The 17,495-nt window shown below is 34.5% G+C and overlaps 1 protein-coding gene and 1 long non-coding RNA gene across 5 annotated transcripts; one reads left to right on the forward strand and one right to left on the reverse strand.

Annotated features, from left to right (window-relative positions):
* The first annotated feature begins 7,585 nt into the window (after positions 1-7,585).
* Positions 7,586-9,486, forward strand: LOC106406380 (nuclear pore complex protein NUP50A). 4 transcript variants are annotated; one of them, XM_013847023.3, is made up of 2 exons: positions 7,586-7,744; positions 8,092-9,486. In XM_013847023.3, exon 2 carries the CDS (start codon positions 8,101-8,103, stop codon positions 9,271-9,273), a length of 1,173 nt encoding a protein of 390 aa, XP_013702477.2. In that variant the 5' UTR covers positions 7,586-7,744; positions 8,092-8,100; the 3' UTR covers positions 9,274-9,486. The 4 variants fall into 4 exon arrangements, with proteins under 4 accessions (XP_013702477.2, XP_013702479.2, XP_013702478.2 ...); XM_013847025.3 differs by having other exon boundaries at positions 7,606-7,744; positions 8,101-9,486; XM_013847024.3 differs by having other exon boundaries at positions 7,611-7,744; positions 8,055-9,486.
* A 3,063-nt stretch (positions 9,487-12,549) lies between these two features.
* LOC125588735 lies at positions 12,550-13,659 on the reverse strand. Its single transcript, XR_007324872.1, has 3 exons — positions 12,838-13,659; positions 12,677-12,756; positions 12,550-12,579 (listed from the first exon to the last, which is right to left on the reverse strand). It is a non-coding gene; the product is annotated as an uncharacterized LOC125588735 (long non-coding RNA).
* Positions 13,660-17,495: the final 3,836 nt, after the last annotated feature.

Below are 17,495 nucleotides of genomic sequence, written 5' to 3' on the forward strand. Positions count from 1 at the left end.
TACTTTTTGTTGTTTATTTTGCACTGAGAGGGAGGTTCTTATTATTACATGGTTTTGTTTTTTATTTTCTCTTGGGAATAATCTTAATTTCATCTGATTGATATCTTCTGGCCTGAAATGTTTGTCTTGAACCGAATACACCAACTCGAGCGAACTGACCTTCTCAAAACCCTCAATCCATGCTCACGGGATGAAGGACTGAAACTCTAAGTCGAGAACAACGGATCGAGCAGCTCGGGTCGACTGCTGCAATCAATTGAGGTTCACGTTCGCTCAAGATCATACTTTTGAATATTTGCACATGTGGTCCTCGTAGTTTCGCATTGCTTCGCTTTGGACCTCAAGCTTCCAAATAGTGCTAATTTACTTTTATATTCACTCCAAAACTTTTGATTTGCTCTTCGACCCTTTTGTATGCAAATTTTATTTCTCCATAAATCTATGAATCCACATTTTATTTGTCCACAAATCTAATTTTTATTTGTCTACAAATCTATGCATACACATTTTTATTTATCCACAAATCTATTTTTATATGCATCCACATTTACACAATCCACTTTTCTATGCTCGGATACTACTATTTTTGTTCTTCGACACGCACCATCCACAACTCATTCATTTAAATTACACCATCCACAACTCATTTGTTTAAATTACACTGTCCATAATACTTTATTCCTTTAATTCAATTTTAAATTTTATAAATATTAATATATGATAATAAATATATACATATAGATCTCAAAATATAGAAGAAATTTTTTTATAATTTACTATATAGATTGTATATCAATTTTTATATGATAATACGACATAATAATAAGAAAAATCTGTTATGAACAAAAAAGACTTTTAAGAACTTCTAATTCGTTGGAAACTAGAAACCATTTTATACAAGCCACTAGATCTACTTTTCCTTTCGAATCCGACGACCAATACTAAAGCCCATTGATAAATGCATTCGCCATCGTTGTTAAATAAAACAAAAAGTATGTTGTCTCCCAACCGTTAGATCTCTTTAAACACTTTCAAACTTGTGGCTCAGATTATTACATATCTATCTATGAACCAATCTTCTTTAATGCGAAAAAAGTTGACCGAAATATCCACAATTCAGTTACGAAAATCGTTCAGTCACTTTAACCTAATCAGAACCAAACTACTAATTTAGAGTGAGTGCGAAATGGGAAGCAAAAAGACAGCTGTGCCCAATAAAGTGTGCCTTCTGCTCAATGTGTTTCAATACGCTAAATGAAACTCAAATGTGCTTTCTATTGTAAACAACTCAAGAAAAACCACATAAAATTGCTGCGAAAGTAATGGAAAAGTCTATCTTTATTCATAACATAGAGGTTTCCTATATAGGAGATTACACCGTCATAGATAAATGGAAAGATTACAAATCATAATCTCTTGGTGATGAGCCATCCAATGAGCCATCCACAATCTGGTTCATAACACTCTCCCTTGGATGCCATAACCATTTAGAGCTTGTAATGTGCTTTAATGTTGCATCATTAAAACATTACCAGGAAAACCCAATTGGGACAAAACCATGGTGAAGGAAAAAAAGTACAACACACATTACTCCCCATGATTTGGACATTACTGAAGGTCCATTGGACCTCTCCAATTTTCTGCAATCCGTGGGTGATGAAGATCTTGGGCATAATATGCTTCGTCCTCGAACATGATAGTTGGTTCTTCTTTACCATCGGCCATGCCACAATCTGATCGAACATATTGAGTCATCGACCTCAAATACACACATACGAAATCTTGGATGATGTTGCTGTGATATGCGTGTACCACCATGTGTAAAACATAACCTGTCTGAAAAACAAATCAACAAAACCAAATAACCCCTCTTTGGGCTGGTTAGTATAAAATAAATCAAAATCAAAGGCTTCTTCATCGTCTTTCTTATGGACCAAACAAATCAACAAGACTTCTGCATCGTCCATCTCAGGACTAAATGGACTTCTTTATCGTCCACCTTTGGACTGAATGGACCAGTGTCCAAAACAAGTGATCTCACGCCCATGTACTAGATAATGGGTGAGACTGGTCCATATTAAATCTCTCGAGTACCCTTTTTTGTATATACTATTTGATGCACAAGGATTTCATTGTTAATGTACTCAAGCTGTAATCCCAAACAAAACTTTGTTTTCCAAGATCTTTGATCTCAAACTCTTTCTTGAGATATTCAACTGTTTGGAAAATTGTATCCAGAGGTTCCTAGGATATTCAGATCATATACTTTGATGATTATCAATATTGTTCTCGAGAATTTGCTGTACTTTCAGCTCAAAACCCTCTAGTACTTTCATTATCCAGTGGACCATATAAATATGCAGTCACTAAATCAACTTGCTGCAAGTCTAATTTTCTCTCTTATATAGCCAGACTTATGAGAAATCTAAAAGTAGTTGCATCCACCACATGAGAGTACGTCTCCTCATAATCTATTATTGGTCTTTGTGAGAATCCTTGTGCAACATCAGCTTTATATCTCACGATTTCTATTCCTCACAAGACCCATTTATATCCACTGGTTTTAACATCATCTGGCGTCTTAATCTATGGTCAAATACGCATTTCTTCCTTAAACTATTTAACCCCACATTTCCATTCAATCCAACCTGTTCTACGAGTGCGCACTCTTATATTGACGTGGGTTCATGATCCTCGCTTATATTCATAAATTCAAGTGCTATCTTGTATGCAAATAAATCATTTTATGTCGACATTCCTTATTGGTTCCATTATGTTCCAGACATGATATAATCGATTGAGATTCATTATTATCAGGACCTTTAATACTTTGCAGCTTGGCGTCCCAAGCTACATTGTTTGGTACATGTACCTTAGAGTCGGCCGGCCTTATCTCCATGTCTGGGATGGTTTCCTTAGTAACCTCGGATTTGGATTTTGATTATCATTCTCTACACCTTTCTTTTGTTTCCGAGGATTCTTATATTTTGGAACCTGTTTGGTCTACCACGTTTCATACGTTGTCTAGACTCTGTAGAAACTTGACTGTGTCTCTTCTTGGACATCAAATTTGTTAGTGCTTTACAAGCTGGTTTATATATGACTTAGTCATTCTTTTTCGGCTGGCATTTGATTAGCTTGCTTTGTAAATGTATAATCTTTGGACGTCTATTTCACATTATTTAGTCTGAGGATCTTGCCAAGACATTGATGGTTGATTCCATTCTATTTCTTTTACCATTCTTTTACCAACTTTATTATTTTTCTCCTCCTAGTCTTAAAATAATCCGTGTACCTGGCCTCAAATATAATCACCCATAGTTGGCTAAAAGTACTTTATTATTGTGGGAGAATCATATCCAACATATATCCCGATCCTCCTTTTGAGGTCTCATCTTAGTTCTCTGTGGTGGAGCAATTAGTACATAGACAACACATCCAAATGTCTTATGATGGGGTATGTCTAGCTCTTGACCCATTAATAATTGTGATAGGGGATATCTATGCTCACTAAATGGTCTGATGCGTATTAACTTAGGTGCATGTAAATTTCGTGTGGCCCAAGCTGTGAATGAGAGTTTTGACCTCATAAGTTATGGTCTATCAATCAGGTATTTGCGTTTTAAAAGATTTCGGCCAAGCCGTTCTTGGTATGGACATGTAGGCCTGGGCATAAAATCCAGAACCCGAAATCCGAACCGAACCCGAACCGAAAAACCCGACCCGTTATCCGACCCGAAATGTAAAAATACCCGAACGGGTCTTGTAGGGTGGTATAAAAAATATCCGAACCCGAAGTGTTATTAACCGAACCCGAACGAGTAACCCGAAAAATCTGAAATTAATAGTCAATATAAATATTTTGAAATATATATAAGTATTTCAATTATTAAATTCAATATTTGTGGTAATATGATATATACTAATGAATACAATATTAAAATTTTAATAAATGCTTTAAGTACACAATTAGTTATAAATAACTATTTTATAATTTTCTCATTGAAATAAAAAGTCTACTCTCTATAAGGCAATACATATTGTTTACAAATGATGTTTGTTTTCATGCTTGATTTAACATTTTATTGTTATTTTATCGATTTTATGTGTGTTAGATTAATTTTTATTTAATTTATATGTTTTTATTTATGTTTTGCTTCAAAATTTTTGTTTTTTAATTCGATTATATCCGAACCGAACCGATATAACCCGAATCCGTACGATATATAATTACTTTATGGGTTTTATGACGCAATACAATTTTGAACCGAACCCGAAGTGTTAGTATCCGAACCTGGCCCGTACTAATAAAATTTTAGTATGGGACCTATGAGTGTAAATTCGAAAACCCGAAAACCCAAAAAACCCGATCCGAACGCCAACGGGTACCCGAACGCCCAGGCCTATGGACATGTATCACAGAATTGTCACACTAACCCCCATGGACATACCATAATCATTTAAACGCTTGGGACATGTATTCACCAGTATTATCTAGACATATAGTCCTTATTTATGAAAAGGAGCTCGTAGCCATTTTACTGGTGATGGCCTAATGAGTTTCCTTTGTGTACATGCTACACACGTGAGATTCTTTGGGATAACTCTTCTTATCTTTTAATGTGTGCCTTTTGAATATCAATTTTTGCAACATGTTTGGACCAGGATGGCCAATCCGGTCATGCCATAAAATGTATATTTTCGCAGGCTTTTAGCCTCTATCATACTGATTTATGCATAGTCTAGGTCAGTAGAGAATGCATGTATAGTTTTTAGGACTTATTATGACCTTGGTGATCTTATACATATATCTGAAGGAACTATTTGTTTCCTTCGCCCATTGTTTCAATATGGAAACCATTCATTCTTATATCTTTAAAGCTCAATAGGCTGCTCTTGCTCTTAGAGCTGGGTGAATATAAGGCATCATTGATTTCTATATGCATACTCTTAGGCAATAATATATTAGCCTAGCCATAGTCTTCTTTCAGATTGGCGATACCTGCTTTAGTACTTATATTGACGTTTTTCAGTGTACTCATATAGAAAAATCATTCATTCATTTAATGTAAGCAGATAATGTAATAGAAATAAATTCAAGAAGATAAAAATCAGAGAAAACATACAAACAAAGCAATCACACAAGTTTGATGTCGAAATCAGATTATCAACTTGATTCTTTTAGGCAATCATAAGTCTCATATTCCATAAGATCATCTTGATCATGTTCGAAATTATTTTCACCATCTTTATAGACCAAGTGGGTTTCAGGATTCTTTCCTTTCAGACTCTCTTTAATAGAGGTCACAAAAATGTTTGGGAGTCCTTCATATCTTAGCCCAATGGTTCCCCATTCCACATCTATGACACACTGATTTGGTCGAGCTTTGTGGTTTAAAGGATATACCACGGCCACTGCCTTGTCCATGACTCAAATTGGGTTGATACCCACGGCCTCTGCCATAGTGATTCCCACGACCAAATGTGTTATAGTGGCCATGGCCACGTCCTTTCCACCCTCCACGACCATGACCGTGTGGTCTATCATTCTGAACGTGGTTACCTTTTTTTTTTCTGCGGCCTTATTGGTATCAGGTAATGAGGTTATAATCCAGGAGGTCTCAGTTCACTGTTTCTCATCAGTAATCCATTATTTTGCCCAACTAGCAATAGACTCATCCACGGACTTATAGTCCTGGATTCTGGGATTCCTCCAATCAAATAGGACCTTTGGTAATAATACTGTTCTTTGGTGATCATATCTCGATTTTTAACTCTGTCCAAAGGTCTAGAGGATTCTCTATAGTCAGATACTGATCTTTGAGACTCTTAATAAGATGATGACTAATAATTAATATTGCATTGTATCAATCTTTCTCATTTGGCATTATCACCTTTTGTGATTCATTCACCAAGTCCTTTGACTTTAGGATAAACTCAGTATCCAGTGCCCATTTCAAATAATTATCTCTTGAGAGATTTAGGGCAGCAAAATTCAAGTTAATTTTCGACATCTCAAATCATATATCAATCAATTTTAGATCTCATAAAATATTTAACATACGGCCATAAACAATACATGCTATCAAGTCAATACATTTCTAATAAGCAAAACAAGCCACACGGCCAAAGGTGATATAATGCAATAAGGCCACACGACCAAAGTGATATATGATGCATAATAAGTCACACAGATTTATCAAGCAAGGGTATCGACCAAACAAGCAATTTCTATATGTTTTCATGCGGCCATATGGTTATAATGCAAACCTAGCATACTGATTATATATGTACACGAGTGGAATTATGGAACCTCAATTTAAAACAATCAGATCATGCAAATGTGATAATAATCAGATCATGCGCATAACATAAACATGTTGGTCAGGATGATATATGATGCAAACTGGCCACACGGCCAAGTAGATATTATGCACTCATTCTTAGCAATCGGATTCTATATGTGCAAGGGTAATATTAAAACATTCAATCAAGGTTTAGCAATTAATCAATCAGTTTCAGGTATGAGATTTAGCTAGACTAACAATCAGATTCAATTAGGTTTTATCAAGAGTAGCAATTTGATCAATAATCAAAAATAATCAAACGGATTCAAGCATTACACAATTTAGGGTTTCGATCCAAAAATAGGGTTTCAATCATGAAAAACCAAAACAATCAGTTTCAAGGCTGATTCTATCAATTTTATTAATCAGTTTCAAGGCTGATATTTATCAGTTTCGAGGCTGATGTTAGCAAGATGGAATCAAGCAATCTGATTTTAGGAATACGCAAATTAGGGTTTAGGGTTTCAATTCGAAATTAGGGTTTTATCAATCAATCAGCTTCTAGCAAATCATCTTAAACCTCAGAACAGTTGATTATATCATGAAACTATCAACCTAGTATAATATGAAACCTCAAAACATTCAATTCGGATTATGCAATACACAGATTCTATTTTAGGGTTTATCAATTCGAATTAGGGTTTATATTATAACAGATTCTAACATGCAGTATTAAAACTCAAATCATTCAATCAGGTTATAAAAACTATCAATCCTAACTCACACGGATTTAAACCTCAAAAAAACATTCAATCAATCAAATAAAACAATAAATGCACACGTACTTTAGGGTTTCACTTTGAACATTAGTTCATTCAATTCTGGGTTCTTAGAGTTTAGGTATACCCTAAACCTTTGATGGGTTGAATGGACCACCAAGAGAATGAGCTTACGTAGACTAGTCCAAACTGGAACCTTAGGCGGACTGGTCCAAACTGTTTCCTTGCAGTCCGCGAGCTGAGATCGGGTACTTGAGATTGAAAGTGATTAGGGTTTATCGATAGAGAGAGATCGATGGAAATTCAGATAGAGATCGAAAACTTAGCTTAGGTTGAGCTGACTGGGATGGTTGGTACGCGAGGTGGCTTTGCTTAAAAAAACGAGATGCTTAAAATTTATTTCAGTTAATTTTTTTTTGATGTTGGAACAAAAAGTCGAATCGAATAATGGACAGACGCAATGTAATGTATTTTTCAGAAAAGAGAAGGAAATATGAACCTCTGCGTGAAACAATAATAAGAAACTGACACATGTCCCAAAGAATAAAAAAAAATAATATCGATTAATACTTTTTTCTTCCTTCTCTACTTTTAGCCTCTTCGTCTCTCTCATCAGAGACCCCACACTACGCTCCTCCCTCCGGCGATTCGGTTTATTTTCCTTCTCCTCCTCCTCCGGTAAGTCCTTCGCCATTTTCTCTTTCTCTTTCTAGGGTTTTTGAAATCACTACTTACTTGTTCGATCGATTTCAAGCTCCGCGATAGATTCGACGGGTTCCTAATTCGAAAATGTGGTCGAAGCTTCCTTTCGTCTAGGGTTTTGATTTCATTACACGCAAAGAACCAACCTTCTTTATAGATTGAGCTAGAGGTTAACAGATTCGCTATTGTTGTAGATCTATAAACTCTCTTTTGTTCCTGCCTTTTAGTTACATGGAAAAAAAAAAAGAGAAAAAGTTTAGCTTTTGATTTTTGTGTGGTTTTGTAGGTGTTCTTTTAAGTGTGTGTGTTGATCTCTCAAACAGTGTTTTCAGATGGGAGACTCAGAAAGCGCGCAGCCACCTTCTAAAAAGAGAGGTGCTTTGAAGCAGCTCTCTCGTGAGAATCCAGATGATGATACTGCTGAACTTGAGAGTGGGACTTTCAAGAAAGCCAGCGATGAGGTTTTGGCTAGTAGGAGAATCGTTAGAATCAAGCGCAAAGAGCCTTCTGCTGCACCTCCCGCAGCAACAACCAATCCCTTTGCTGGAATTCAACTGCTCCCTACTACTACTACTACTACTACTGCACCTGCTTTTACCACTGTGGCTGAGTCTAAGTTGACTCCAGCTGAAGCTGTAGTTGAGGACAATCAAAAGACTAATGATACTGAAGAGGACGGTGAAGAAGTTGAGAGTAAGAAGATTGATGATGTCAAAGAATCTGCTGAGGATGATAATGAGCGTGGAAAGACATCTGCTGACCAAACTACGGTCCAAGGAACAGACCGAACTGAGGATCTTCCTGAGAAGGAATCAGGTGGTGATCAGACTGAGGGAAAAGCAAAAGAAGGTGAAGCAGCAGACAAGAACGGCTCTTTGAGTTCGTTCCAACAGCATTCAAGCATCAAAAACGCATTCACCGGTCTCGCCACTACAGACTCTTCCGGTCCTAAGTTCTCGTTTGGTGATGGTTCTGGAGCTCCCTTTGGTTTAGGCCTTTCAAACAGCAACAGCCCTTCTTCTCTTTTCGGTGCATCCCTTACCAAGAAGAGTGAAAGCAGTAGTGGGTTTCCTCCAAAGCAAGAGGTTTCAGTAGAAACAGGAGAAGAGAACGAGGAAGCTGCCTTCTCAGCTGATTCGATCATGTTTGAATATCTTGATGGAGGATGGAGAGAGCGTGGCAAAGGAGAAGTCAAAGTTAACGTCTCAAGCAACGGTGACAAAGCTAGGCTGGTTATGAGAGCTAAAGGGAACTACAGGTTGATCTTAAACGCGAGTCTCTACCCTGAAATGAAACTTGCGAGCATGGACAAGAAAGGAATCACATTCGCCTGTGTGAATAGTGAAGGCAGAGATGGTCTCTCTACGTTTGCGCTCAAGTTCAAAGACCCAACGATCGTGGAAGAGTTTCGTGTAGCTGTTGACAAGCATAAGGGTAGTAAACCAATTGAAACAGCTGCTCCATTGAAGACACCTGAGAACTCTCCTACACCTACAGATGCTTGAAGAAAGGTAAAGAAACATGTAGAAACACTTCTCGTTACCTTTATGTCTTTTGCTTTGTTACGTTCGGGTAGTTGAATTTCGAGGCAGAGAAAATTAGAGATTTGAAGAAGGCTGTTGTTGTTGTTTCTTTTCTACAGTTGTTGAGACTTTGTGGGTTACCTTGAGACTTATATTTGCTTCTTAATCTCTTTATATGAACCGTTTGTATGCCTCCTTATACCTGTGTTTGATCCTGTTTTGTAAGGTCGTTCTTGAGAGTAGGAGAGATAGGTTTTACAACTTGACCGGACTAGACCGAAACAGACCAGCCACCTACACTGCTAAAATCAGTGCGAGATAATATAGGCCTATTCATATGTCACTTACTATTAGTGGGCCTAGGCCCAAGGTTACTGGAATGTGACCTGCAAATTCTCTTACTCGTAACTTGTAAGCCCAATGTTGGTAATTAATAATTTTTGTCATCCGATCCCTTGAGAGAAATGATAGTATACATTGTTGGAAAACAAATATTTGCCTAAGGATATATACTTATACATAAATTTAATTACGAAAGAGATTAAGTTTTGTTGTTGAATAATATTAATAGTTCAATAAAAGATAATAATGTACAAAAAATGTTTATAAAGTTCATAAATCTGAATCCGAATCTATTTAGGTTAATATTTATATTGATTGACATTTATAAAAACAAATTTAGTTAGATTTTGATACAGTTTTTTTTTGCTTAACTGTTAATATCATATAAATGAAAACGTTTACAAAAGCATTTCATAAACTAAACTTTGCAAGCATGGCAAAAATAGAGAAAAAACATCTCATGATTATTTGATAGTAAATTTTTTTTTTAAAACAATTTGACATGTGTTAAAATATCTAATGATTAATAAAAAAATATAATAAGATGATATATAAAATATTTTTAAAAAATTAAATATTTAATAATATTTTCTCTACTTTTTCCTTTTTAAAAATATTTGTCAAAAATTATTTAATACATATTTTCCTTTTCTAAATTTCTAAAGAAAATATAATTGTATAAAATTATTTGATACTAATTCTCCTTTTCTAAAAGCTTAAAATTGTAAAAGAATGTTTAATAGTAGTTTTCCTTTCTTCAAATCCTAATAAAAAAAGATTTGTAGAATGATTATTTCAAATTTCTTTATAAATAATCAATCAACTTTCCTATTTAAATATTTAATTTTCTTTTTTTTTTTAAAATCATAAATCAAAAAGAATTACAATTATTCACATCTATATATGTGATTAAGCACTTTCATATTTTGTCACTTTTCATACTTTGACACCAAACATAATAACTAGAGATACAAGAAAAATATTAAATTGTTATATATCATATTGTGGATGTCCATAACCGGTCCAATGCTAGAGAGAGAGAGAGTTGACCGTGAGGAGAGAGAGAGAGAATCGTCATCTTGTCTTTTCCTTATTAGATTAAGATTTGTACTCTTTCCATATTTGTATTTCTTTTCTTTAGTCTTTCTATTATTCTATGACGGTGTAATTCCCTATATATAAAGGACTCTTATATTTATGAATAATATAGAAACATAGATTCTATTCTATAGTTTTACAACATAAATGAATTTTTCTGCATGTTCTTTTACATCTTCGCATGTTCTACTCGTTTTTTTTGGTGGGGGGGGGGGGGGCATCTTGAAGAAATATCCTGATTTTCACATTAAATTGATGTTGATCTTTTAAAGAAAAAATATATAATTGTCAATATTACCGTACGTTAGTTATTGCCACAGTTATACTTATACGTTTGTACATGCTGTTGTGCGTAAGTTAATGGGGGAAGTTAATATGACTATTATGCTTATGTGTGTTTGTTGTTATCTAAATATAAAATTGGTTATTTTGTTGTAGGTTATGCTACTAAGAAATTTAAATAAAAGAGAATGACTTTGCAATGAAATGTTGTAGGTCCTGCTACTAAGAAATTTAAATAAAAGAGAAGGACTTTGCAATGGACAATGTTACTAATAACTCAACCTAAGCAACATGACTATCGAAGAAGAAATCCTAACCGGAAGTTATCTGGAAAAAAAAATTTCATTCCTAGAAGAAGTCTTATACCCAACAAATGCAGATGTAAGATGGTTTTTCAAACCGAAATGAGGTCAATTTCCTATACGAGTTTGTTATGCAATGACTATCAACAAGAATTAAGATCAAAGCTTAAAAGGTTGGTCTATATTTATCAAGTTCAGTCTTACAGTCACTACAACTACATAGCTTCAAATTTTTAAAACATAACGACAATTGTGTACTACAAATATCTATAAAAAAGTTTCAATAATATATTATATATAAAAAAAAGGTTAAAGTCACACCATGGATGTTAAAGTAAACAAATTTTATGTTTTATCTAGCAATATATTTGATATTTACCAGACTATCAATAATACATATTGACCGGTGTTGTGTAATTTTAACATTTTAAATTATGTTATTTTGAAAAAAATTAAAAGTGAAGTATTTATTAAAAATAAAAATATTAATACGCTATTTAAAACACCATGATTAGTGAAATAGAAATATGAATCAAATTTGATGTAAGAAACAAATTATTATTACTAAAATAAGACCAATACATAATGGAAAAAATCCAAGAACTAATTTAAAAATATATTTTCATTCTTTTTATGTGCAACGCACGAGTCCATATCTGGTAAAATATAAAATAGAGAACTGTTATTTTTTTCCTATAAACAGTAGAAAAAACAATTTTTCTTTCAAAAGAATAAATAAAGGTGGATTAGAAAAGTTTTACCAAATACTATTATAGAAGTGATAATAATTGCAAAGAGTTAAAAATGCTCTAAACAAAGAATAGTGAGAAAAGACAAGGGGTAGTGAGAACTTTTAGAAGTTATTTGGTATTCGGGGCTGGTCTCCCAGTGTGAGAAAAGCAGTTGATCTAAACTCTATCTTGTCGCGGACAGTTATAAAGAAAACGATAAGTCATAGTGATAAAAAACCAGAGCGTTGCAGTGAGAGTTCAAAGTAAGGCATTTAAACATTAGACTTATTTTACTGACAATAAAAAGTTATAAACTAAGTTGCCACTGTACGTAAAAACACCAAAGAGCCCTTCATCTTTTTCTATCACTTGTCAGTGAAGGCGATCTTCAGATTCGGGGAGGTCTTCAAATATTCTCGTCGAAGCTTGTCCTCGTACCTGGAATATATCAAACCACCTTATCAGACTCTTGATAACAAAAACTAAAAATGCATATACTTAAATCATACTAAAGCTTTTCTGCAAGGTTGTACCTAATTAACAAAAACAATAGTGTTAGTACTTTGTTATGACATCAACACAAAAGCAATGCGTTAGCGAAACAAATCTACATAGGGAACATTAATTTACTTGTGTCGGAAAGGGTACGTAGCAGCTATTTCAGCCTCGTAGAAAATAAGCTTACATCTTCTTTTCCGGTGTCGTAGCGCCTGCAGGATAAGAAGATTTAATCAGCATATCTTACTTTCAGATATTCTTCATCATAAGTATACACTATTTTTCATCATCACCTTCTGTGCTTCATTAGCAGAAGCAAACTCAACAAACCCACAGCTCACATGCTCACCACAGTGGTCTACAATAAGTCGAAGACGAACAACTTCTACAACATCTTTGAAGATTTTGGAACTGTAAAAATGAAAGTTGTAATATCAGTCATCAAAAACTTGCTACAAGAACGAAATAGGTAATTAAAGGTGCTACTTACATATTTGAAATCAGCAATTCGTTATTGTCGTGAGAAAGATTGGCAACAAAGAGTGTCTTTCTTCGAACGGCATTTTCCTGTAATTTAGCAACCAAGTGTTTTAGGACGACCCCGAGGAGAATAAGTATCTTTAGACTTTGTGACAACAGTTGTGTTATTAAATGCCTACGAGCAGGACATAATTTGAAAGATAACAAGAACAGGTACCTCAGCAAAATCAGGAGTTTCGTCAGCTCCTATCAAAAGGCTTTCTTGTCGAAGGTAGTCTTCGTACCTAGAATAAAAAAAAAAAGAAAGTATCATCTATCAATGTATAGAAACAACTATAACCAAAGTGCTCATAACAAATTTAGTTAAATTCCTTACCAAACCTTGTGATCAATGCAATACCTAATAAACAATAATAATAGCGTTAGTCTTCTGTATCAAAAACTCAAGCAACAAGTTGGAATCAGGTTTGCATAAACATGGAAAATCAACATACTTGGATCGGCCTTGAGCCTTCTCAGGAACATCAAGAAAAATCTTGCGACGGTGAAAATGTTCACCGTTTTTCTTTTCCAGCGCCTAAGTAAAAGAAGAATTTTTATCAGCAATCAAACTTTCAAATGACTACTAAAATACTTTTAATCATTAAAAATAAACTCCTTGTTTGTACGGGATTCAGTCGACTAGGTTGAAAGAACTCGAAACACTACAAGAAAATAGGGGGATTCTGATGGCGGAAATCGTCGGAAATTCGTCGGAATAGACCGATTCTGACGAATTTCCGACGAACCCGTCCGTCGGTATCGTTTCGTCGGAAAAAAAAATTTCGTCGGAATTTCCGACGACTTTCTGACGAATACCGAGAAAAGTCATTCTGACGAACTTCCGACGATATTACGATGCGGATACACGAGACCAGAGTTCATCGGAAAAACTACGTACCGACGGAGAACGTTTCTCGGACAATTCCGACGTAGAGTGTTCCTCGGTGTATTCTGACGGACATATATCCGTCGGAATTTACCGACGGACAACGGTCGTCGGAATATACCGACGAACCTCGTTCGTCGGTATATTCCGACGGAAATGGGGTTCGTCGGTAAATTCCGACGGATATATGTCCGTCGGTATATTCCGACGACCACTGTCCGTCGGTATATACCCATTTTTTTAAAAAAATTAATTTTGCATTTTTATATATTTTTCGATATTAATAAATTTAAAAAATCAGAAATTTAAAACTAATAATATTATAAAATTTAAATTCATAAAAACCGAAATAGGAAAAAAACATTCATAAAGTTTAAAATTCATACAAACCAAAATAGAAAAAAAAACATTCCGAAAGTTTTAAAAAGCCAAAATAAACTAAGATGAACTCGAAGACATCAAACGATCTAGCTTCTGCATAATCTCGGTGTTGAACTTCTTCTGGGATGCCAACTCAGCAAGGATAGTGGCATTCTCCGAACGGATAGTGGCATTCTCCGAAAGGATAGTGGTGTTCTGCTCCTCCAATGCCCCAATCCGTTCATCTTTGTCATGTAGCTCCTCGAGAATCATGGGATCGGCATACGGAGCTTGCGAAGAAGATGCCGGATACGAAGAAGCACGACGGGCCAACCCAACTAAACGGCCTCCTTTCCTTTTAGGAACCGCCTACAAAAATATTTAAAGTAAGTAAATAGGGACAAGTAAGTAATCGACATTATAAAAAAAATATATTAATAAAAAAAATTACCTTTTCAACCATCTCATTTATTTGCAATAGAGACAGGTTGGTTGAAGCTCCCGTGGATTCGCCGTCATCAGAGAGAGGCTGAGATTGGGCAACTATTTCAGCTTCCACCAAATCAACTACACCTTTGATCACGGGGTCCTGAATTTGACCCGTCGTCTTGTTAGTGTGAGCCACCTTAATGAGTTGGAGACGATCAACGGGATTACCGTCATTTGCTTCGATAAAAAAAAACCGCCATTATTAGCCAAGAAATATATAAAATATTTATTTAAAAAATATAAAGATAAATAATAATAAAAAACTTACAAGTTCATCCTCCTTAGTAGACATAGAGCAAGCGCCGAGGTTGTGCACATACATACCTTTCCCGCCACGATCGCTCTTCCGGTTCCTGGAGTTCCTAGAAGACGTCTCTGCAGTTTCTTCCTTCTCCCAATGACCTATCAACTGCTCCCACACCGTCCCGTTGATGAACAGTGGCTTCTTGTTCTTCTGCCAAACTGTCTTCCACGCGTTTATCTGCTTTGTGTAAGAGTCCATGGCCTTCTCGTTGAATTTCTTACGGACTGTTTCCGTAAGATCGGAGTGCCAGTTGAACTCTTGCTACAAAACAAACACAATTTAATAAGTAAATATATTTAAAAAAATGTAAAAACTTTAAAAAAATGAAGAGTTACTATACCGCAAACTGACGAAACCACAACTCTCGTTCGTCGTTAGGGATCACACTCCACTTTGGATATCCAAAACGGAGCATGGAGTACATCATCTGGTTGATGCTCCGGCTAATGCCATTTTTCGACTTGGTGAACCTGTTAAAAAAAATACAAGTTAGCAAGTTAATTAAAGGAAAAAATATAACGGTACAAATAAAAAAAATACTAACCAAGTGCTATGGCCTCGTCGTGGGTTGGGTTGGAGAAACGGGAGATGCTCTCGACCTGGTTGTTGAACCAATAAATGAACCGGCATGACCCCCGTATCCTGTTGAGCAGCAGCGTGAGGGGCAGCGTGAGGGGCAGAGGGAGCTGGAGCGGGAATATATGCGGGAACCGAGTCATGAGACGATCCCGATGCACGGGAACTGCTCACCGAACTACGTCGAAGACGGGCTGCAGGGCGGGCTTCATCCTCGGCCCTAAAAAAAAAATTAATACATCAAACATATTTTCAAATCATTTCTATTTTTAATGTTTTCATTTATATATTTACAAAAGGTTTTATAAACGTTTTAAAAAAACTATTAAACCTTTTATATATATATATGTATACAAAATTATTAAAAATTTATAAATATAAAAAAATGTTGTTAAAAATTTATAAATGAAGAAAAATGTTGTTAAATATTTATATTTTTTTTAAAAAAACGTTTTATTATACATAGTTTATTAGTGGAAACTTATAAAAAATTATAAAAAATTATAAAATTTTTATTATACATGATTTACATATATATATATATATATATATATGTATACAAAATTATAAAAAATTTATAAATATAGAAAAATGTTGTTAAAAATTTATAAATGAAGAAAAATGTTGTTAAATATTTATATTTTAAAAAAAAAACGTTTTATTATACATAGTTTATTAGTGGAAACTTATAAAAAATTATAAAAAATTTTAAAATTTTTATTATACATTATTTACATATATATATATGTATACAAAATTATAAAAAAATTATAAATATAGAAAAATGTTGTTAAATATTTTTAAAAAATTTTAAAAACGTTTTATTATATATATTTCATTACTGGAAACTTGAAAAACGTTTTTTAAAAAAAAAAACGTTTTAAAAAATCAAAAAATGTTTCTAAAAATCAAAAAACGTTTTTAAAAATCAAAAAATGTTCCAAAAAAAAATAAAACAACAATCCAAACAACAATCCTAACTTATATATCCTAAACTATCAATCAAACAACCAAAAATCCGAGATCTAACATCCAAAACCCTAAACAATTGAGATTAAAGAAGGTTTGGGATGATTCTTACATGATTTAGGGTTTGGGGGAGGAATCGCCGGTGTAGAGGGATGAATCGCCGGTTTTGGGGGAGGAATCGCCGGTGAATCGCCGGTGGAGAGAGGAATTTAGAGAGAGAGATGCGGAGATAACGAAGAAAGAAGGAGGAGGGTTATTATATCAGACGATTCCGACGGACACGGGTTCGTCGGTATTCCGTCGGTATAATTAAAATATACCAAATGCCAATTCGCGAAAATTTTCAAGCGGTTTGGTTCTCCCGGGCAAATTTAAATTCCGACGGAATGTGTCCGTCAGTATATTCCGACGGACACATTCCGTCGGTATATTCCGACGGAATTCCGACGACTTAGTGTTTAGGGTGTTGATTTCAAGTTTCTAAATGCAAAATCCAAATCTTTGATAATATATATAGTATTTGCATAAAGATTTAACAATAAAAATGTTTTATAACACGATTTTACACAATAACATTTTTTGTAGTGTAAGCTTATATAAATATGATTGTATAAGTATATAATGTTAAGATGAGATGTTATGAAAACAATGATATGCATACATAAATATTTTAATGAGTTGTTATATTAGAACGGTTGCGATCTAATACTATACTAAACACTTATTATGTGTTATTTTCATAGTTTTGGCATCTAAATTTATAGATTTTTATGATTGAAACTTTATAGAAACATATGTCGTCGGTATTTTCCGACGAAATACCGACGACCTTTCCAATTTTCAAT

This window comes from Brassica napus, chromosome C6 (genome assembly GCF_020379485.1).
Source record: "Brassica napus cultivar Da-Ae chromosome C6, Da-Ae, whole genome shotgun sequence".
Classification (NCBI taxonomy): domain Eukaryota; kingdom Viridiplantae; phylum Streptophyta; class Magnoliopsida; order Brassicales; family Brassicaceae; genus Brassica; species Brassica napus.